This window comes from Ammospiza nelsoni, chromosome 23 (assembly GCF_027579445.1).
Source record: "Ammospiza nelsoni isolate bAmmNel1 chromosome 23, bAmmNel1.pri, whole genome shotgun sequence".
NCBI lineage: Eukaryota > Metazoa > Chordata > Aves > Passeriformes > Passerellidae > Ammospiza > Ammospiza nelsoni.
Genome location: NC_080655.1, coordinates 3720471 through 3743726, shown reverse-complemented (window position 1 = coordinate 3743726; position 23256 = coordinate 3720471). Strand labels below are relative to the sequence as shown.

At 49.4% G+C, this 23256-nt stretch overlaps 1 protein-coding gene across 1 annotated transcript; it reads left to right on the top strand.

The window, feature by feature from the left end:
- On the top strand, positions 1–21421 carry SLC41A1 (solute carrier family 41 member 1). Its single transcript, XM_059488001.1, has 11 exons — positions 1–104; positions 399–1471; positions 5496–5603; positions 10125–10196; positions 11351–11495; positions 11588–11734; positions 12764–12911; positions 12984–13063; positions 14549–14683; positions 16568–16716; positions 18863–21421. The coding sequence occupies exons 2-11, from the start codon at positions 1136–1138 to the stop codon at positions 19046–19048; spliced, it is 1506 nt and encodes a 501-aa protein (XP_059343984.1). The 5' UTR covers positions 1–104; positions 399–1135; the 3' UTR covers positions 19049–21421.
- Positions 21422–23256: the final 1835 nt, after the last annotated feature.

The following is a 23256-nucleotide window of genomic DNA, read 5'->3' as shown; positions in this document are numbered from 1 at the left end:
GGGCGGGGCCCGGCGGGGCAGAGCGCGGGGCGGCGGAGGAGCCGCGGGTGCGCAGCGGGAGCGGAGCGAGCGGCACCGGGCGCTACCGGCACGGCGGGGACTCGGTACCCGCACCGCGGGGCACGGCGGGGACACGGGCGGCGGTACCGTGGGGGCCGGCCGGGGGCAGCCCCGCTCCGCATCTCCGCGGAGCTGGCGGCTCGCGGGGCGCTGCGGGAGACGGGAGGAGCCCCGGGCGCGGGGATCGCCCTGCGGGTCCCTCCCGGTGCCCGCACCCCCCGGCTCAGCCGCTGAGGGTGCCCGGGGGAGAGGTGGGGGTACGGCGAAGGTTGGAGGGAACGGATGGAGCGGCTGCCCCGGGACCCCCCGGAATATCGGCTTTCCCCCGTGTGTTTCAGGTGACGGGCGAGCTGTCGGAAACGCGCGTTGTGTGCCAGGCTGCCCCAATGCCAGCCCCCACCCTGCAGCCCGGCCGGCTCCGTGAGTAACCAACCCTCGCTGGGAGCTGCTGTTGGTGCGAGTAACAGGAACTGTGCTGGCCTCGTGCTGCTGAGGAAGGAGGAGGAGGAGGAGGAGGGCGGCAGTGACACTCGCAGCCTGCTGGAAGCGCTGGCTGTGCTGGCAGAAAGCCGCAGGAGCCTTCGGAGGGGAATCCTGCAGAGGGACGGTGCTGCTGGCAAAGCCCTGGCAGCAAGAAGAGCCTGAGTGGGATCATGTCTGAAAGCCAGTCCTCTCCTTCAGTGTTCCTTTAAGTTTCAGCATCCTTTACTTCATCTGTTTTTCCCTCTGCCCCGTCACATCTGCTGGAAGAAATCTGGGAGGAGATGCACTAAGGCATCACACATCTGGGGAGGAGAGCTCGGATCGTGCACAGGGCGCTGGAAAGGAGCAGAACAGGGGGAACTGAGCCATTCCCAGCTGCTGCCGTGTCCCCTGTGCTCCGCGTCCCTGCTTGATGGGGATCGCTGCCGCAGCAGCAGGCTCCGCACTCCCGGGCGGGCGAGCAGCGCTGGCACAGCTCCCTCCTGGATGCTGGCAAGGCCGTGTGGATAAGCTGCTGGCAGAAGATCCCTCCTGGAGCAGCTGCTGGCTGTAGGCCCAGCGAGCCAAGGGTCGGGAGAGCGTGTCCTGCAGCATGACATCCACGCTGGAGCCCAAGGATCCCCCCCAGGCCAACGGGGACTGCGGGCAGCCCGCGGGGCCCGAGCATTTCCTGCGGCCCGAGGGCACCGCCGTGGACCTGGTGGTGCTGGAGTCCCGAGCCAACGCCAAAGGGGTGAGGGAGGAGGATGCTCTGCTGGAGAACGGCAGCCAGAGCAACGAGAGCGATGACACCAGCACGGAGCGGGGCCCTGAGCCCCCCTCGCCCCTCAAGGAGACCTCGTTTTCCATCGGGCTGCAGGTGCTGTTCCCCTTCCTGCTGGCTGGATTTGGCACGGTGGCTGCTGGGATGGTGCTGGACATTGTGCAGGTAGGGCTGGGGTGGGGCTGGACATGGTGCAGGTAGGGCTGGGGTGGGGCTGGACATGGTGCAGGTGGGGCTGGGGTGGTGCAGGTAGGGCTGGGATGGTGCTGGACATGGTGCAGGTGAGGCTGGGATGGGGCTGGACATGGTGCAGGTGGGGCTGGGGTGGTGCAGGTGGGGCTGGGATGGTGCAGGTAGGGCTGGGATGGTGCTGGATGTTGTGCAGGTAGGGTTGGGATGGTGTAGGTATGGCTGGGGTGGTGTAGGTAGGGCTGAGGGGGTGCTGGACCTCGTGCAGTTAAGCCTGGACATGGTGCAGGTGGGGCTGGACATGGTGCAGGTGAGGCTGGGATGGTGCAGGTGAGGCTGGGATGGTGCTGGATGTTGTGCAGGTAGGGTTGGGATGGTGTAGGTATGGCTGGGGTGGTGTAGGTAGGGCTGGGAAGGTGCTGGACCTCGTGCAGTTAAGCCTGGACATGGTGCAGGTGGGGCTGGTGCTCCCCTGGCACTCTGCAGGGCTGGGTGGGATAAAGGAACAATGAAGGAATAGCCAAGGAATGCCAAGGCTGCAATGAAGGAATGCCAGGGCTGCTTCAGCAGCAGGGAGAGGGAGAACAGTTTATCCCTGGTGTGCGGGGTGGGGAGGGGGAGATGGGGGAACCCTCCAGCTCCTTGTCCCAGCCCTGGCTTCGTAAATTCAGCTCAGTTAAATTAATGAGATGGAAGAGAAGTGAGGAATGAAGGAAGGAGAGGGCACTCAAAGGAGAAGGTGCGGCCTGGGAGCTGAGACAGCTGGAGACAAAACCCTTCCCTGCTGCTGCTGCCTGGTGCCACCCCAGCCCTGGGACACCCCAGGTGCCACCCCAGCCCTGGGACTGGCTCCTTTGTCCCTTTCCCACTCAGGTGCTGGCTCTGCCAGGTTAATGCTTCCCTGTGTGTGTGCCAGGCTCATTCCAGAGCTTCCTGCGCCATTCCTTGTGCCCTGGAGCCACCCAGACATGACAGGGGTGCTCCCCCTGGCACAGGCTGTGCTGGTGACTCCTAGGAAAGGCCAGCAGGGAGCTGGCAGCTGCCCCTGGATGGAAACCGAGGTGTTCCCTGTGGGAATGTGCCAGCCTGGCTGTGTTTGCATGTGGGAACGCTGCCTCTGCAGCCTGAGCTGCTCCCCCCAGGTGTGCCTGGCAGCAGAGCAGCTTCTCCTGGGCAGAGCCTCCCATCTCTGGGGCACAAACTGGGCTTTGAGATGGGGACACATCCACTTGGGCAGCACAAAACTGGGCTTTGAGATGGGGACACATCCATTTGGGCAGCACAAAATGGGCTTTGGGATGGGGACACATCCACTTGGGCAGCACAAACTGGGCTTTGGGATGGGGACACATCCCTTTGGGCAGCACAAACTGGGATTTGAGATGGGGACACATCCATTTGGGCAGCACAAACTGCTCAGCTTGGGGCTGCTGGGCTCTGGGCAGACAAGGCCTGGTGGTGTGGGCAGCGCGAGGCTCCGGTGCCAGCCCCTGTGCCAGGAGGGCAGAGGGTTTCTTTGGGGTTTGTGGGTGCTGTCCTGCCCACAGCAGCAGTTTCCCCGCGTGCCTTTGAGCTCTGCTCGTCGTGGTGGGACCTGCCGGGACAGCTGGGAAGTGACTCCAAACAGGAAAGGCTGGACGGGGGAAATTATTCCAGAATAGCTTTACTGGAATCGTTTTCTGAGGGAAAAAAAAAAAAAAAAAAAAAAAAAAGGATATTTCAAGCGTGTTTTCCCTTCATAAGGTCCCTGCCTGGCTCTGCTGGAAGTTCCCCACAGTGATTTGAGCCCAAGCTAAAGTTTTTCCTGGAGCAGGCGCTGCCCTTGTGGGCAGTGTTGACACATGGTGTTCATAATGTCAGGTCTCATCTTTCATACTCCAAACTGCACTGAACTCTTCAGCACTTTCACAGTTTTTGTCAGCAGTTATTTGCAATTCAATCAATTACACAATTAATTATTCCTTGACAAAGTTCACCTTCAGGATGCCCTTTTAGAAAATCAGGATTTGAAGGAACAACAGAAATTTGAGAGCTACAATAGAAGGGGCTGGGAGGCTCTGGCCCAGCCCTGTGCTCTGGTTCCTGTGGCCTTTAGGAGTAAAACTTTGTAATTGCTGTGGAATTCCCACAGCAGCTCAGCCCTGTGTTCCCCTGCCCTGTTCCTGTGGCCTTTAGGAGTAAAACTTTGTAATTCCTAATTACAAATTCCTAATTACAGCAGCTCAGCCTGTGCTGCCAGCAGCTCCAACTCCCTTTAGCCTTGGAATTCAATTCCCATGGCTGGGAAGGGGGATGGAGGATTTTTCCAGAACCTCCCAGGTCCAGCTCACCCCTCCAGTGCTGCATGGGATCCTGGGCAGATCCTGAAGAATTATTTATTATTATGATTATGTCATTATTATAATCATTACTAGTATTGTTATATTATTTTATTATTTTATTGTTATATTGTGTTATTATGTTGTTATATTATTATTTAATTATTGTGTTATGTAAAGGCTATGAGCCTTTGCTGTGTCTTGCAAAAATATATATAATATTATATTATTATACTATATAATTAATATATTATTATATATTATATATAATTACATAATGTATATTATTATATTATAAATATAAAATATATATTTTATATGTAAAAATTCTATATTATATATGTTATATATATCTATATATAACATATATATAATCTTATATAGATAAAATATATATAAAATATATATTTTATATATATATAAAATATATATTTTCTATATCAAATTTTATACAGAAAAATTTTATATAATTTTATTATTCTGCATTATTATATTAATATATTATTTTATCAATAAAAGATATTATATATAATTCCATATGTATATAATTATATATATAATTTCACATGTAATTTTTTTATATTTATAAAATATTATACTATATCATTAGTATATGAATATATTATAATATATAATTCTGTAATGTATATAATTATATATATAGTTTAAATATATATATATAAAGTTTTTATATATATCTGTATATATCTATATATCTATATGTATATATATATCTATCTATATATATCTATATATCTATATATATCTAAAGTTTTTATATATATATATATATAAACTATTTATATATATATTTAAACTATATATATAAATATATATATATATATATATATATATATATATATATATATATATATATATATAAAAATTCCAGAGTGGCAGCAGGGAGGGCACTGGGGGTGCTCGGGGCAGTGCCAGGGGGGACAGGGAGGGTGGCACTGAGCCAAAGCCAGGGCTGGCACCAGCCACGGTGAGATGGGCTGGGTTTGTTGAGTGTGTTTGGGTGAGATATGTTGGTTTTATTGAATGGTTTGGTGAGATTTGCTGGTTTTATTGAATGTCCTTTGGTCAGAGATTTCCTGGTTTTATTGAGTGTGTTTGGTCAGAGATGGGCTGGATTTATTGGATTGCTTTGGTGAGATGTGCTGGATTTATTGACTGTGTTTGATCAGAGATTTTTTGGTTTTATTGAGTGTGCTTTGGTAAGATTTTCTGGTTTTATTGAATGTGCTTTAATGTGAGATTGGCTGGTTTTGTTTAATGTAATTTGGTGAGATGTGCTGATTTTATTGGGTGTGCTTTGGTCAGAGATGAGCTGAATTTATTGAATGTGCTTTGCTAAGATTGGCTTGTTTTATTGAGTGTGCTTTGGGTGGATTTCCTGGTTTTATTGAAAGTGCTTTGGTCAGAGATTTGCTGCTTTTATTGAGTGTGCTTTGATGAGATTTGCTGGTTTTATTGAGTGTGGTGAGATGTGCTGGTTTTATTGAATGCCCTTTGCTGGTTTTATTGAATGTGCTTGGGTGAGATTTGCTTGAATGTGCTTTGGTGAGATGTGCTGGTTTTGGTGAGATTTCCTGGTTTCACTGAATGTCCTTTGCTGGTTTTATTGAATCGCTTTTGTGAAATTTCCTGGTTTTACCGAATGTGCTTTAACCTTGCAGCACTGGGACGTCTTCAAGCAGGTCACTGAGGTGTTCATCTTGGTTCCTGCTCTGCTGGGGCTGAAGGGCAACCTGGAGATGACGCTGGCATCGCGCCTGTCCACAGCTGTGAGTGCCCAGGAGCTGGGGAGGGACAGGGACACCTCCTCTGTGTGTGTGAGGGTAAAATGCCCAAATTTCCCCGTGTGGGTGACCCCAGGCACCAGAGCCGGGGTCCAGCTGTGCTGGGGAGGTGTTCACACCCTGCTGGCTGATGGGGTGTGAAGGGTTAATGGTGCTGGAGCTTTGCTGCCAGCTCAGGGGCTGTGCTGGGGCTGGCATCCAGCTGTTCCAGCAGGAGCTGGGCACAGGAATGTCCCCCCAGGGGCTGGGATCCAGCTGTTCCAGCAGGAGCTGGGCACAGGAATGTCCCCCCAGGGGCTGGCATCCAGCTGTTCCAGCAGGAGCTGGGCACAGGAATGTCACCAGGGCAGGAGGGGACAGCTGGGAGTGACAGGGTCTGCAAGGATGGAGGTCACAGCTGGGTGTTTGTCCTGCTGGGATTCACCCTGGCCATGGAGATTAATCAAAAATTGGGTTGAATCAAATGTAGGGTTGAATCAAGTATAGGGTTGAATCAAGTATAGGGTTGAATCCAATGATCTATTAGCACTTGTTTGTTTTATTTACTTCCTTCTGCCATGCAGATTTGCCTGTAGATCAACCAAAAATCAATGTTTAGGTTGCTTTAGCCAAGTCAACAGGCTCCAACACCGTGTTTAACCATTTGTAGCCCAGACAAACCCTTTGTGGCCTGTTTGGTCAATGTGCAGTGGCCAGTACCAAGCTGTGACAATTATTGGTGTGAGGCTGCCAAGGACACAAATCCCATAACCGAATTCTGCTGGGCTCATTCCCTTCCTCTGAGCCTGCCCTTGCTGCAGGAGAAGGCACAGCAGAGCTGCACTGGGTGATATCTGCATCTCTGGTAGAGGAAGATCTCTCCCTCCCTTTTCCTCCTCCCTTTTCCTTCTCCTCCTTCTGCAGGGGCAGAGGCTGAGCTTTGTTCACCCCTTCTCTCTGAAACAAACAATCCAACAAACAATTCCCTTTGTTTGTGTCCCTCTCCCTTGTTGGCATCCTTGCTCTCCTGGCCCCAGGGCCCCTCTCCCTGCTGGGCTGCTCAAGGCACTGCTTGGGCACTGTTGTCCCTCGTGTGTCCCCTCCTGGGGCACTTTTGGGGCAGTTTTGGCACAGGAAATGCAGAATTTTGCCCCATCTGCCCTGGGGACACCAGCACAGGCTCCTGTCCTGTCCCCAGGCTGACCCACAGAGGCTTTGGCCTCTGCCTTCCCTGCTGTGCTCCTCAAATCCTGGAATTAGAGCTGCAGACGCCCCCAGGAGCCTCCCCAGGCCTGGTGGCACAGGAGGGTCTCTGCTCCCAGGTGGGTGGAGGGAGCTCCTCCCTGCCCACAGCTCCTGGCGTTGGTCCCAAAAAAATTTCCGAAAAAAATCTCCTTGTTTAAGATTTTTCTTCTAAGAAGCTGAGAGGCTTCAGAGGAAAAAAAAAAAAAGGAAAACAATAATTATCTGATTTGCTTCTCCTGTGTTTTGCTCCTTTGGAATGTGTTTGGAGATTGAAATTCGCGCGAAACCAACAATTCACATGAAACCAGCTACAGGTGATTGTTTCATTGGTTTAATGTGGATTGTTTTGACTTATTGGCCAATTAATGCCAAGCTGTGTCAGACTCTGGAAAGAGTCCCAAGTTTTCATTGTTATCTTTTTAAGCTTTTGTAAGTATCCTCTCTGTATTCTTTAATATAGTTTAGTATAGTATTCTTTAATATAATACTAAAAAATAATAAATTAGCCTTCTGAAAACACATAGATTTATCATTCCTTCCCTCATCTGGGCACCCCACAAATACAATACAAGTGTTACACTCATATTTTCCAAAAAGTCTCTTTGTTGAAGATTTTTCTTCTAAGAAGCTTCAGAGAAAAAGGAAAACAGTTATTTCATTGTTTTTTCTGTGTTTTGCTGCTTTGGGATGTGTTTGAAGATTGTTTATCTAACAGGTGATTGTTTAATTAGTTTAATGTGAATTGTTTTGATTTATTGGTCAATCAGGGCCAATCTGTGTCAGACTCTTTACAGAGTCGCAAGTTTTTATTATTATCTTTTTAACCTTCTGTAAATATCCTTTCTGTGTTCTTTAGGATAGTTTAGTATAGTATTCTTTAATATAATATTTAAAAAATAATAAATTAGCCCTCTGAAAAGAGTCAGATTTATCATTACTTGCTTTGTCTGGGCACAAATACAATCCCAAACTCTCTCCACAGCCTGGAGCCCTTTCTCAGGCTTTGGGTTCCCAATTAGTGCTGCCTTAAGGCACCTCAGAAATCCCTTTCACAATTAAGAGGCAAAGCTCCCCCATTAGTTAAAGGATTAAGGGAGGTTATGCTAATCCCAGCCTAATTGCCATGGCGCTGGAATTTTAAGGTCAGGCTTCTTGTGGAGCTCAGATTCCTCTGCTGGATCTGCTGCTCCACTTTTTGTTGCTTTTCCCCCATTCCTTCCTCCTCTGTGCCCAGAATTTGCCCCAGAGGTGGGAGCATCTCAGTAAAGCACGTCCAGCAAGGAGAGCAGGGGATTAATTAATCGATTAGTTAATCAATTTCTGGATTTCTTGGTTTTATTTTCCACCTGAGAGGAGGAAATTGCTGCTGTTTTGCACAAGCTTAGGATGCAGTTCTGTAGGTTTTTGAGTCATAGCGTTATTAGCTAAGAAAGCTCACACTGTAGCATGAGTCCATAAGATGAAATATTTAAAGATTGGGTCAAAAAGCACAAATACCCTTGTTGGCAATGTTTTATTGGTCAATAAATCCTTAAAAGGTTTTGTAACTAAGGGTTTTGAGACCCTCTGAGCCATGCAGTGAAGATGTGAGCTGAATTCACCCTTCCTGTGAAAAATAAATCCCATCATCTAAAAAACTCAGAGGTTCCCTCTCTAATTCATTCAAAATAGATTCCTTCAAAATGCATTTCCCACTCCAGTGTTTGAGCCTCTCCCTTGTTTCCTGAGTTCCTCAGCTTCTAATGATGCAAATTGGGTATAAATTTACCCAATTTGGTATAAATTTACCCATTCTTCCCATAAAGACGCCGGAGGTGGCAGGAGGAGCAGAGCTCGTGCCCTGCAGCGATTCCTCTGCCTTATTCTGGACCCTACACCAGGAATTAAAGCCCTTTGCACCTGCTGTCCTGGTTGGTGTCGCCCACAGCGATGTTTACTGGGTTATTTTTCAGTCCTGCTCAGGCTCTCCCTGTGCCAGGTGCCCCCTGTGCCAGGGCTGTGTCCCCACGTGTCCCCAGCCTTGTTTGCTCGGCTTTTCCTGGAGCAGGAGCTTTCCCTGGCTCTGCTGCTGACCTGGGGCAGCCTGACCCGGGGCCAGCAGAGAGAAATGCAGTTTGTGGCTGCAGGGGCGTCGCTGGCATTTTATGGAAAATCCTTTCCTTGGCAGTTTTCCTCCTGAGAAGCTGAGAGGCCTCAGGAACAAAATGCAAACAATGGTTATCTGCTGCTGTGGGATGCAACAGGTACATCTGGGATTGGCCTCATGGGGTTGTTTTTAATTAAAAATGGTTTTAATTAATGGCCAATCACAGTCCAGCTGTCTCACGAGATTTTATTATCATTCTTTTCCTTTCCTTTCAAGCCTTCTGATGAAATCCTTTCTTCTATTCTTTTAGTATAGTTTTAGTATCTCAATAGAATAGAATGAATTACAATATAATAGAATTACAATATAATAGAATTACAATATAAAATGTAATATAAATACAATATAAAATGTAATAAAAATACAATATATAATGTAAAATAAATACAATATAATATATATACAATATAGAATATATATACAATATAGAATATAAATACAATATAAAATATAATATATACAAGGCAATATATATTATAATGTAATTATAATATATTATAATGTAATATATATTATAATGTAATATATATTATAATGTAATATATATTATAATGTAATGTATTATATACAATGTAATATAATTATAATGCATATTATAATATATATTATAATGTAATTATGATATAATATAATATAATATAATATAATATAATATCATATCATATCATATCATATAATGTAATATCATATAATATAATGTAATATCATATAATGTAATATCATATAATATAATGTAATATCATATAATGTAATATCATATAGTATCATATATAACATAATATATAATATATAATAATATATAATATATAATATATAATATATAATATATAATATATAATATATAATATATAATAATTATCAGCCTTCTGAAACATGGAGTCAAGATTCTCATCTCTTCCCTCATCCTGTGAACACCACCACGCAGGGGCACAGAGAGATCTTGTTGATTTTGCAGCATTCCCATCAGATTTTTGGTTGGTGACGCCAAAATTTTTGGATTTTTGGTTGGTGTTGGTTCCCCTTCACACTCCCTTTTCTGCTGAATTGTTCTCCTGAGGGTTTGAGTCCCCTCCTGCTCCTGGCAGGCAGGGATTTGGCTCTTGGCAGGTGTAATGGTGTCTGGTTTTCTCTTACAGGCTAATATTGGCCAAATGGATTCACACAAAGAGCTCTGGAAGATGATTACAGGGAACATGGCTCTGATACAGGTGAGCAGAGGGAAGGGGAATATTCACAGCATCTCCACGGATGAGGCAGCCGCTTCTCTGGGCAAGCTCTCACAGAATTCACAGAATGACCAGGTTGGAAGAGACCTTGCAGATCCTCGAGTCCAACCCAGCCCCAGCACCTCAACTCAGCCCTGGCACCCAGTGCCACATCCAGGCTTTGTTAAACACCCCCAGGGGTGGGGACTCCACCACCTCCCCGGGCAGAACATTCCAGAACTTTATCCCTCTTTCCATGAAAAGCTTTTCCCTGCTGTCCAACCTGCATATCCCTTGAGGCTGTGTGCTCTGGCTGTGTCAGTCCCTGCAGACAGAGCCCAGCCCCAGCTGAGCACGGGCACCTTTCAGGAGCTGCACAGTGATGGGGGCAGCCCTGAGTCTCCTTTTCTCCAGGCTGAGCACCCCCAGCTCCCTCAGGGCTTCCTCACAGGGTTTGTGTTCCAAACCCATCTCCAGCCTCGTGGATGTGCTCAAGCTCTCCCCAACCCCTGGGACTGTCCTGGTGACCCTGTGCTTTCCATTTCCAGGTCCAGGCCACCATGGTGGGACTGTCTTGGTGACCCTGTGCTTTTTATTTTCAAGTGCAGGCCATGGTGGGACTGTCCTGGTGACCCCGTGCTTTTTATTTCCAAGTCCAGGCCACCATGGTGGGATTGTCCTGGTGACCCTGTGCTTTCCTTTCCACATCCAGGCCACCATGGTGGGACTGTCCTGGTGTCCTGGTGACCTTGTGCTTTTCATTTCCAGGTCCAGGCCATGGTGGGACTGTCCTGGTGTTTTAGTGACCCTGTGCTTCCATTTCCATGTCCAGGCCATGGTGGGACTGTCCTGGTGTCCTGGTGACCCTGTGCTTCCATTTCCATGTCCAGGCCATGGTGGGACTGTCCTGGTGTCCTGGTGACCCTGTGCTTCCATTTCCAGGTCCAGGCCGTGGTGGGACTGTCCTGGTGACCCCGTGCTTTTTATTTCCAAGTCCAGGCCACCATGGTGGGACTGTCCTGGTGACCCTGTGCTTTCCTTTCCACATCCAGGCCACCATGGTGGGACTGTCCTGGTGTTTTAGTGACCCTGTGCTTCCATTTCCAGGTCCAGGCCATGGTGGGACTGTCCTGGTGACCCTGTGCTTCCATTTCCAGGTCCAGGCCACCGTGGTTGGTTTCCTGGCCTCGATTGCAGCCGTGGTGTTTGGGTGGATCCCAGATGGGCACTTCAGCATGGACCACGCTGTCCTGCTGTGTGCCAGCAGCGTGGCCACTGCCTTCATCGCTTCCCTGGTCCTGGGTGAGAGTCCCCCCTCTGCTGTGCCCCTCCTCCTGAAATATCAACCTCCCCTTGGCCTTATTTTGGTTTTTTTGGCCTCTTTCTGGCTGCAGGCATGATTATGATCGGGGTGATCATTGGCTCCAAGAAGATGGGGATCAATCCTGACAATGTGGCCACGCCGATCGCTGCCAGCCTGGGGGACCTCATCACCCTGGCCCTGCTCTCAGGGATCAGCTGGGGGCTCTACAAGGAGCTGGGTGAGCACCAGCAAAAAGCTCAGGCTCTGCCTGCTCCTTGCTGTGTCCCCCTCTCGTTTCTTCACCCTCTTCCTCTGGAATTTTCCTTGGGGTGTGTGGGGTTCCTGCTCTGGAGCTCCCTCAGTTGGGCCTGGTTCAGGTTAGGGGAGGGGATGGAGCTTCTCACTGCCTTGAACTCCTCCTCCTCTCCAGGTGAGGTGTCAGGGAGAGTTCTTTTTTCCTCCCTTTTCCTTTGCTTTCCTTTTCCTTTCCCTTTTCCTTTCCCTTTTCCTTCCCCTCTTCCTTTCCCCTTTTCCTTTCCCCTTTTCCTTTCCCCTTTTCCTTTCCCCTTTTCCTTTCCTCTTTCCCTTTCCCTTTTTCCTTTCCCCTTTTCCTTTCCCCTTTTCCTTTCCTCTTTCCCTTTCCCTTTTTCCTTTCCCCTTTTCCTTTCCCCTTTTCCTTTCCCCTTTTCCTTTCCCCTTTTCCTTTCCCCTTTTCCTTTCCCTTTTCCTTCCCCTCTTCCTTTCCCCTTTTCCTTTCCTCTTTCCCTTTCCCCTTTCCCTTTCCCCTTTTCCTTTCCCCTTTTCCTTTCCCCTTTTCCTTTCCCCTTTTCCTTTCCCCTTTCCCTTTCCCTTTTTCCTTTCCCCTTTTCCTTTCCCCTTTCCCTTTCCCTTTCCCTTTCCCTTTCCCTTTCCCTTTCCCTTTCCCTTTCCCTTTCCCTTTCCCTTTCCCTTTCCCTTTCCCTTTCCCTTTCCCTTTCCCTTTCCCTTCCTCCCTGGTGCTCAGCCAGGTTCATCCAGGGCTGAAGGGATCAGCACTGGGAGATGCTGCCCAGGAGTGGGAAGCAGGGGTGAGAGCTGGAATTGCAGAGATCTCACTGAGATCTGCTGGTGAACCCATCCAGGTGTTTCACAAGGGACAGCTGTGACAAGGAGCCACCACATCCTGCAGCCTCCAGGCTGCCCTGGACTGTCCCTGCTCCTCCTGGAGCTCCTGAGGGACGTGGCCTTGATTTTTCTGCTTCTTTTTCTCCTTCTCCCCCCTGCCCAGAGAGCAGAGCCTACATGAACCCCTTGGTGTGCGTCTTCTTCCTGTCACTGCTGCCCATCTGGATCATCATTGCCAGGAGGAATTCTGCCACCAGGGAGGTGCTGTACTCGGGCTGGGAGCCTGTCATCATCGCCATGGCCATCAGCAGGTGAGCCTGGCCCTGTCCCTGTCCCCAGAGCCCCCCGGGTGAGCCCAGCACTGACTCCTGTCTGCCCTGCAGCGTCGGGGGGCTCATTCTGGACAGGACGGTGTCGGACCCCAACTTTGCTGGCATGGCCGTGTTCACCCCGGTCATCAACGGTGAGTCCGGCCTGCCCTGGGCTGCAGCTCTTGGCAAACTGGGATTGGGTGGGATTTCAGGACACTCATTCTCTCCTGGGGCACACCCTGTGCCACCCTGTCACCCTCTGCTCTTGGAAAACTGGGGTGGTCTGGGATTTCAGGACACTCATTCTCCTCTGGGGCACCCTCTTTTCCCCCCCTTCCTTCCTTTCTTTTTCCTCCCTTCCTTTCTTTTCCCCTCTTCTTTTCTTTCCCCCCTTCCTTTCTTTTCTTTTTCCCCCTTCTTTTCTTTTGTTTTTCTTTTTCCTTTTCTTTTTCTTTTTCTTCTTCTCTTCTCTCTTCTCTTCTCTTCTCTTCTCTTCTCTTCTCTTCTCTTCTCTTCTCTTCTCTTCTCTTCTCTTCTCTTCTCTTCTCTTCTCTTCTCTTCTCTTCTCTTCTCTTCTCTTCTCTTCTCCTCTCTTCTCTTCTCTTCTCCTCTCCTCTCCTCTCCTCTCCTCTCCTCTCCTCTCCTCTCCTCTCCTCTCCTCTCCTCTCCTCTCCTCTCCTCTCCTCTCCTCTCCTCTCCTCTCCTCTCCTCTCCTCTCCTCTCCTCTCCCTTCTTTTCTTTTCCCCCTATTCTTTCTTTCTTGGTTTCCATGTCAACAACCTTGGTGGGAAATTCTTTCAGGAGTCAACATGAATCCTTCCCCCTTCCTTCCTTTTTTCCCCCCTTCCTTCCTTCTTTCCCCCTCTTCCTTCTTTTCTCCCTTCCTATTCTTTCTTTCTTGGTTTCTATGTCAACAACCTTGCAGCCTTGGTGGGGAATTCTTTAAGGAGTCAACAAGGATCCTTTCCCCCCCCTTCCTTTGTTTTCCCCCTTCCTTTTTTCTTTTTTTTTTTTGCCCCCTTCCTTCCCCCTGCCCCCCCCCCATCTTTTTTTTTTTTCCCTTCCTTCTTTTTCCCTTATTCTTTCTTTCTTGGTTTCTATGTCAACAACCTTGGTGGGAAATTCTTTCAGGGGAAAACATGGATCCTTCTCCTCCCTTCCTTCTTTTTCCCCCCCTTTCCTTCTTTTTCCCCCCCTTTCCTTCTTTTTCCCCCCCTTCCTTCTTTTTCCCCCCCTTTCCTTCTTTTTCCCCCCCTTTCCTTCTTTTTCCCCCCCTTCCTTCTTTTTCCCCCCTTTCCTTCTTTTTCCCCCCCTTTCCTTCTTTTTCCCCCCCTTTCCTTCTTTTTCCCCCCCTTTCCTTCTTTTTCCCCCCCTTTCCTTCTTTTTCCCCCCCTTTCCTTCTTTTTCCCCCCCTTTCCTTCTTTTTCCCCCCCTTTCCTTCTTTTTCCCCCCCCTTTCCTTCTTTCCCCCCCTTCTTTTCCTCTTTTTCCCCTCTTCTTCCCTTCTTGGTTTCTACATCAACAGCCTTGGTGGGAAATTCTTCCGGGCTTAAACATGGAAGAACTCCAGGGGTAAACACGGGACAAAAACTCTTCTCGGACTTCTCAGTGGCTCACAGAAATTCCCCTGTCCCACAGGTGTGGGTGGCAACCTGGTGGCAGTGCAGGCCAGCCGCATCTCCACCTACCTGCACATGAGTGGGGAGCCTGGAGAAGGCCCTGGCACGGCCCCTCGCAAGTGCCCCAGCCCCTGCAGCACCTTCTGCAGCTCAGGTACAGCCTGGGGGCAGGGCCGGGTGCCAGCTGGGCACAGCAAAGGGGGCACAGCCCTGCCCGGGTCAGGCTGGGGCTGCCCTGCCCCATCCAGGGCTCTGCTGGGGGGAAATGTGGCTGTGGGGTGGCCTGGCCTGGAAGGGGTGTCTTGGTTTGAACACACAGGTTCTGCTAAGAAAGGCAGGAAATGGGAAATGTAAATCCCCTCCCTCTGAGTTATTATTATTATAAATTTGAAAATAAGAGGCTCTCAGGCAAAGATATGGGAATAGGAATAACAGTTCTTTATTTAATCTTGAGCTGGAAGGGGATTTGTGGGTGTCTTGGTTTGCACAGACAGGTTCTGTTCAGGAAGGCAGGAGGTCCCCCTGAAATGGGAAATGTAAACCCCCTCTGTCCAGATTATTATAATTTTAAAATTAAGAGGCTCTCAGGCAAAGATATGGGAATAGGAATAACAGTTCTTTATTATCCTGAGCTGGAAGGGGTTTTTTGGGTGTCTTGGTTTGAACACACAGGTTCTGCTAAGAAAGGCAGGAAATGGGAAATGTAAATCCCCTCCCTCTGAATTATTATTATTATAAATTTGAAAATAAGAGGCTCTCAGGCAAAGATATGGGAATAGGAATAACAGTTCTTTATTATCCTGAGCTGGAAGGGGATTTGTGGGTGTCTTGGTTTGCACAGACAGGTTCTGTTCAGGAAGGCAGGAGGTTCCCCTGAAATGGGAAATGTAAACCCCCTCTGTCCAGGATTATTATAATTTTAAAATTAAGAGGTTCTCAGGCAAAGATATGGGAATAGGAATAACAGTTCTTTATTATCCTGAGCTGGAAGGGGTTTTTTGGGTGTCTTGGTTTGAACACACAGGTTCTGCTAAGGAAGGCAGCAAATGGGAAATGTAAATCCCCTCCCTCTGAGTTATTATTATTATAAATTTGAAAATAAGAGGCTCTCAGGCAAAGATATGGGAATAGGAATAACAGTTCTTTATTTAATCTTGAGCTGGAAGGGGATTTGTGGGTGTCTTGGTTGGAGCAGACTAAGGAAGGCAGGAGCCTCCCCTCCTCTGAATTATTATAATTTTGAAATTTGGGGCTCTCAGGCAAAGATATGGGATCAGGAATAACAGTCCTTTATTATCCTGAGCTGGAAGGGGATTTGTGGGTGTCTTGGTTTGCACAGACAGGTTCTGTTCAGGAAGGCAGGAGGTCCCCCTGAAATGGGAAATGTAAACCCCCTCTGTCCAGATTATTATAACTTTAAAATTAAGAGGTTCTCAGGAAAAGATATGGGAATAGGAATGACAGTTCTTTATTATCCTGAGCTGGAAGGTGAATTGTGGATGTCTTGGTTTGAACACACAGGTGTGTGCTAAGGGAGGCAGGAGGCCCCCCTGAAATACGAAATGTAAACCCATATATTTATATATTTATATTGTATAAAATATATTAAATATCTATTTTCTATATTTTATATTAAAATATATGTTACAATAATTTACAATTATTTACAATGAGTTATTTTTACAATAATTTATAATTTATAAATATAATTTCTTTATATATTATATATTTATAAATATATTTATATATATTTATATATATAAATATATTTATAAATATATTTATATATTATATAAATATATAAAATATGCAAACCTATATATGTATATTTATATATATTTTATATATTTATATTTTATATAATATATTAAAATATATTTTATATTAAGAATTTAAAATATATTTTACAATAATTTACAATGAGTTATTTTCGCTACAAGAACGTAAACATCAGAAGGTGTAGAAAATCTTAAAAAAATCAGGGTGTGACACTTGGGCACTTGCAGGGTGTGAACGTGCCCTTCTGTGCCCTCTGCAGACGTGAACTCCCGCTCTGCCCGCGTGCTGTTCCTGCTGGTGGTGCCCGGGCACCTGGTGTTCCTCTACACCATCCACTCCATGCAGGGGGGACACACCACGCTCACCCTCATCTTCATCGTCTTCTACATGACAGCAGCGCTGCTCCAGGTGAGCTGGGAGCCTCAGGGGACACGGGTGGCACCTGCTCAGGTGTGCCTGTCCCTGCCCAGAGATCCTGTGCTGGGCAGAGGGGTCCCTCAGGAATTCCTTCCTGGGCACCTGAGCGCACAATTCTTCCATCCTGCCATTCCTGGGGACTTTAAAATCTGCCTTTTGTCTCTTTTTAAAATCTTTTTGGTAGCCAAAGTGTCCTAATCTGTCCTGAGGGGTGATTTGGCAATTTGGAAAGCCCTGGTGATGAAGAGGATGTGGAATTTTGCAGGAATGTGTGCCCTGTGCCGCCCTTTGCCCTGGCATTCCCTGGGGCTGGGGGAGCCCACAGGGCTGTGAGGGACACACAGGCCCAAAGCTTGGGAGGACCCACTGCAGATTTTGTTGTGCCCATGGGGTTAATTGTGCCCACGGGGTTGTTATCCCTGTGGGGTTAATTGTGCCCATGGGTTTAATTATGACCAGGGGGTTAATTGTGGCCCATGGGGTTAACTGTGGCCTGTGGGATTGTTGTTCCCATGGGGTTGTTGTTAATGTGGGGTTGTTGTGTGCGCACGGGGTTAATTGTGGTCCATGGAGTTGCTGTGGGGTTAATTGTGGCCATGGGGTTGTTGTGGCCCACGGGGTTAATTGTGCCCATGGGGTTAATTGTGGCCTGTGGGGTTGTTGTGGGCTGTGGGGCTGTTGTGGCCTGTGGGGTTAAATGTGGCTATGGGGTTGTTGTGGGGTTAATTGTGCCCATGAGGTTGTTGTGGGGTTGCTGTGGCCTTTGGGGTTGCTGTAGCCCATGGGGTTAATTGTGCCCGTAGTGTTAATTGTGGCCATGGGGTTGTTGTGACCTTTGGAGTTGTTGTGGCCACAGGGTTGTTTTGTTCTGGCCCTGCGCTTGTTGTGGCCCATGGGGTTAATTGTGGCCATGAGGTGGTTGTGGCCATGGATTGTTATGTTAATTGTGGCCATGGGGTTGTTATGAGATTAATTGTGGCCCATGGGGTTGCTGTGGCCTTTGGGGTTGTTGTGGCCCATGGGGTTAATTGTGCCTGAGGGGTTGTTGTGGCCCATGGGGTTAATTGAGCCCACGGGTTTGTTGTGCCCATGGGGTTATTGTGGCCCACGGGGTTAACTGTGGCCGTGGGGTGGCCCCTGGGGTGGTTGTGGCCACAGGGTTGCTGTTTCCACAGGGTGGATGTGGCCCATGGGGTTACTGTGGCCTATGAGGTGGTTGTTCCCATGGGGTTGTGCTTCCCTGGGCCAGGCAGGGCTGCCGTGGGGTTTGCAGGGCCGCAGTGGGGTCACAGGGCCGCAGTGTGGGGCTGCAGGGCTGCAGTGGGGTTTGCAGGGTTGCTGTGGGGTTTGCAGGGCCGCAGTGTGGGGCTGCAGGGCCGCAGTGGGATATTCAGGGCCGCAGTGTGGGGCTGCAGGGCCGCTGTGGGATATTCAGGGCCGCAGTGGGGTCACAGGGCCGCAGTGTGGGATATTCAGGGCTGCAGTGTGGGATATTCAGGGCCGCAGTGTGGGGCTGCAGGGCCGCTGTGGGATATTCAGGGCCGCGGTGTGGGATATTCAGGGCCGCAGTGTGGGATATTCAGGGCTGCAGTGGGGTCACAGGGCCGCAGTGGGATATTCAGGGCCGCAGTGTGGGATATTCAGGGCTGCAGTGTGGGGCTGCAGGGCCGCAGTGGGATATTCAGGGCCGCAGTGTGGGATATTCAGGGCCGCAGTGGGATATTCAGGGCCGCAGTGTGGGATATTCAGGGCCGCAGTGGGATATTCAGGGCCGCAGTGTGGGGCTGCAGGGCCGCTGTGGGATATTCAGGGCCGCAGTGGGGTCACAGGGCCGCAGTGTGGGATATTCAGGGCCGCAGTGTGGGGCTGCAGGGCCGCAGTGTGGGATATTCAGGGCCGCAGTGTGGGATATTCAGGGCCGCAGTGTGGGATATTCAGGGCCGCAGTGTGGGATATTCAGGGCTGCAGTGTGGGGCTGCAGGGCCGCAGTGGGATATTCAGGGCCGCAGTGGGGTCACAGGGCCGCAGTGTGGGATATTCAGGGCCGCTGTGGGATATTCAGGGCCGCAGTGTGGGGCTGCAGGGCCGCTGTGGGGTCACACAGGGGCTCAGGGCTGTGCTACCGTGGCTCTTGCAGGTGCTGATCCTGCTCTACATCGCAGACTGGATGGTGCACTGGATGTGGGGCAGGCACCTGGACCCCGACAACTTCTCCATCCCGTACCTGACAGCCCTGGGGGACCTCATTGGGACGGGGCTGCTGGCCCTCAGCTTCCACGTGCTCTGGCTCATCGGGGACAGGGACTCCGATGTTGGGGATTAAACCTCCCTGCTCCTCCCTTCCCACAGCTCTCCTCCTTCCATTTGTTGTTTCTTTGCTTCTCCCCCTCCTGTTCTGCCACCCCCCACCCCCTGGAAGATTTCACCTTTGATACTGGATTCTCATTATTTTCAATGGGAATTTTACCTGGTTTATATTTCAAGCCAAGTTTATAAAAAAAGAAAAATCTTATCTAGTTTTGGGAAGGACAGACAAACAAACAAACAAAAAGTGTAACGAGACAATCACTAAGTGCAATTTTTGTAGCAGTTGTGTCCGAACCAAGGTTCCAGTTAAGTTCCTGCTCGATCAGGTCATGCAGGGAGCCCCCCCTGCCTCCTCCCTCGAGGTTCAGGGCTGTTTTTTTCGCTTCATAAGCGTTTTTTAAACCCTGCAGGTGGAGCTCAGGTCTGCCCAGCTGAGCTGGCACCTTCCAGCCAAGCACACCCTCACGGCCCAGGGCACGGGGTACCCCTGAAAGGAGGATCCAGCCTGGGCCCACACCCAGAAATGGGGAGTGTCTGTGAGGGGGGATGAGGAGGATGGTGAGGAAGGCTCCTGTGTTCAGCACAGGAATGTGAGTGAGCAGGCTGGGCTCTGCTGGCAGCTCCAGGCTCCTTTTTGCCACCCACCCCAGAGTGCAGCATGCTGCTCCTGCCTTGGCTCTGAGCCTGGCCTAGAGGGACTGAGGACCCTCCTCACCCATCACCATGACCATCCTCCTGCCCAGAGATCCCTCCTGGTGCTGCTCCATTCCCTGGCTGACCTTCCCAGAGGGGTGGATGGACAAACAGCGCCAGGGTTTTGTGCCCAGGTTTCCTTTTGTGCTGTTGAGGGGCTCCTTGCAGGCAGGAAAAGCCACCCAGCATCTCCCCAAGCTGAGCCTGGGCTCTCCCAGCTGGGCAGGAGCATTTTGCTGCTGGTGTCTGTCAGGGAAGGACATCCATGGGACAATTCTGCCAGCTGGAAATGCAGATCACACACAGGGGCCTGGCTCTTGGAGCAGGAACAGGAACCAACCCCCTGCCCTCGCGTAAAATCTGGGATTTTTGGGGCAGGGTTCCCTCCTCTGCTGCTTCCCCTCCTGCTTTTTGTGGAATTCCTGCTCTTCCCCTTAGGCCATGCTGGGAGGGCAGGAAAAACCCACAGCAAGTGCAGCCAGAGGGGCAAACCAAGACCAAAGTTAGGCCAGGCTCAGTGGGCCAGGCCAGAGCTGGGCCCGGCTCCAGATCATGCTGATGGAAAGGAGGATGAGGATGAAGGAGTTCTGGATTTTTGGAAAGGAGGGTCAGGATGAAGGAGTTCTGGATTTTTGGAAAGGAGGGTCAGGATGAAGGAGTTCTGGATTGCTGGAAAACAGGGTCAGGATGGAATTCTGGAAATCCACGGAGCAGATGGAGCCAAACCAGAGCTCCAGGCTGCTCCAGGCCCTCTCTGGAGCTCTGCAAGCTGCTCCAAGCTGCTCCTCCTGAGCAGGTATATTTATTTTTGAGGTGATTTCCCCCTTTTTTCTCTTGCTAATCCAGCATCAGGCTCAGTTTCCCTCCTCCTGTGCTCCATGTCCTGTGTGGGAGCAGCTCTGATCCTCCTCTGTCCCCTCTGGTGACATTTCTCAGTTTTCCTTTGGCCAAAACTGTGCCCAAAGGAAAAAACCCAACCACAAAACAAACCCTGTCCCTGCTGTGCTGAGCTCTCAGCCCAGGGAATCCTGGAATATATAATTTTCCTGGAATATTATATTTCCTGGAATATTTCCTGGAATATTATATTTCCTGGAATATTATATTTCCTGGAATATTATATTTCCTGGAATATTATATTTCCTGGAATATTATATTTTTTTGGAATAATATTTTCTGAAATATTTCCTGGAATATTCTCAGCTGTTCACCTGATTTCTCTGCCTGATGTTGAGGAATATAAATGCAAGATTTCCTTCTATTAACACTTCAGCTTTTATGGATACAAAGAGAAGCTCTGCTGGCTTTTTTTTTGGTGTCACATCACCACTTAATCCCCCAGGAGAAAATTCCCTAGAGGAGGAATCTGCCTCTCATGGTGGGGCTGGGGGGGTCTGTACATTAAATATGATCAAAGGTTTGCTTGGGGAATGGTCAGGGAAGAATTTCATTTAAAACTGAGGAATATTGATGGAAAAACAAAACAAAACCAAACCAAACTCTTCCCGCTGGTTGCACTCCAATGCATGCCTACTCTACAGCTGCCTGCAGATGAAAATCCTGGTTTACTCTTTTATTAAAGGAAAAAAAAAAAAAAAAAAAAAAGACTGTCTTAATTATTTATAGTTCCTATAACTGACAGATGTCGACCTAATGGATAAATTATATTTGGTTAAATAAAGATGACATTTATTTATGTGGACTGTGGTGGGTTTTTTTTCCATCAGGTTGAAGGCCCCACTCAGGTTTTGAGGTTTATTTGAGCTCGGGGTGAGTTTGAGGTTTATTTGAGCTCTTTTTTGATAGGAGAGTTACGAAAATCAAATAAAGTGCTGGGCATGAGGCAAACTGGGATTAGTGAGAGTGCCAGGTGACCTTGGGCAGGTCCTGGCAGCCCCTGGGGGCTCCCAGCAGGAATTCAGGTGTTTGTTCAGCATCCAGGCCCTGCTGCCACGTGGCCTTTGCCTTTTCCTGCTGATTTTGTGGTATAAAAGGGAATGTAAAAGGGTAAATAAGAGTTCTGCCCCTTCTGGGGTGCAGAAAAACCTCTGGAGTTGCAGGAATTGGTGTTTCCCTGCAGGGCTGTGCCTCCAGAGCAGGGTCTTGGTGCAGAATCCCGTGGGGTTGTGAGGTTTTTAGGATGAGGAGAGAGAATGCGATTTTAAGTTTTCAGAAGGCTGATTTATTTTATATTTTATGATGTTTTACATTAAATTATTATGTTTATAATATTATATTGAAAGAAATTATATACTAAAACTATACTAAAGGAAGGATGCATCAGAAGGCCAGAAAAGAATGAATGATAACCTATGACGGGCTCAGAGAGTTTGACACAGCTGGCTGTGATTGGCCATTAAATTAAAACAATTCACATGCTGGGTAAACAATTTTCTAAATTGGGGGTGTACGGGGCTGGGTCTGGGGGTGCACAGAGCAGGATCTGGGGGCACAGGGGTGCATGGGGCTGCCTCTGGGACTACATGGGGCTGGATTTGGGGGTGCACAGAGCAGGATCTGGGGGTGCAGGGGGTTGGATCTGGGGGTGCGTGCACAGAGCAGGATCTGCTGCCACAGGAAGTGCACAGAGCAGATCTGGGGGTGCAGGATCAAGATCTGGGGGCTCACAGAGCAGATCTGGGGGTGCAGGATCAAGATCTGGGGGTGCACAGAGCAGATCTGGGGGTGCAGGATCAAGATCTGGGGGTGCGTGCACAGAGCAGGATCTGCTGCCACAGGAAGTGCACAGAGCAGATCTGGGGGTGCACAGAGCAGATCTGGGGGTGCAGGATCAAGATCTGGGGGCGCACAGAGCAGATCTGGGGGTGCACAGGCGATGTGCAGGGCTGGATCTGGGGGTGCACAAAGTGGGTCTGGGAACACAGGATGTGCAGGGCTGGGTATGGGGGTGCACAGAGCAGGATCTGCTGCCACAGGGGGTGCACGGAGCAGATCTGGGGGCGCACAGAGCAGGGTTTGGGGGTGCAGGGGGCTGGATCTGGGGGTACACAGAGCTCGGGGCTCATCCTGTCTGGGGTTGCGCAGAGCAGATTTGGGGGCGTACACAGCAGGATCTGCTGCCACAGGATGTGCAGGGCTGAACCTGGGGGCGCACAGAGCGGATCTGGGGGCGCACAGAGCTGGAGATGTGCAGGGCTGGATCTGGGGGTACACAGAGCAGGATCTGGGGGTGCATGGAGTGGATCGGGGGGTGCATGCAGCAGGATCTGTAGGTGCACAGAGCAGGATCTGAGGGTGCACAGAGCTGGAGATGTGCAGGGCTGGATCTGGGGGTACACAGAGCAGGATCTGGGGGTGCACGGAGTGGATCGGGGGGTGCATACAGCAGGATCTGAGGGTACACAGCAGGATCTGAGGGTGCACAGAGCTGGAGATGTGCAGGGCTGGATCTGGGGGTGCACAGAGCAGGATCTGAGGGTGCACAGAGCTGGAGATGTGCAGGGCTGGATCTGGGGGTGCACAGAGGAGGATCTGAGGGTGCACAGAGCAGGATCTGAGGGTGCACAGAGC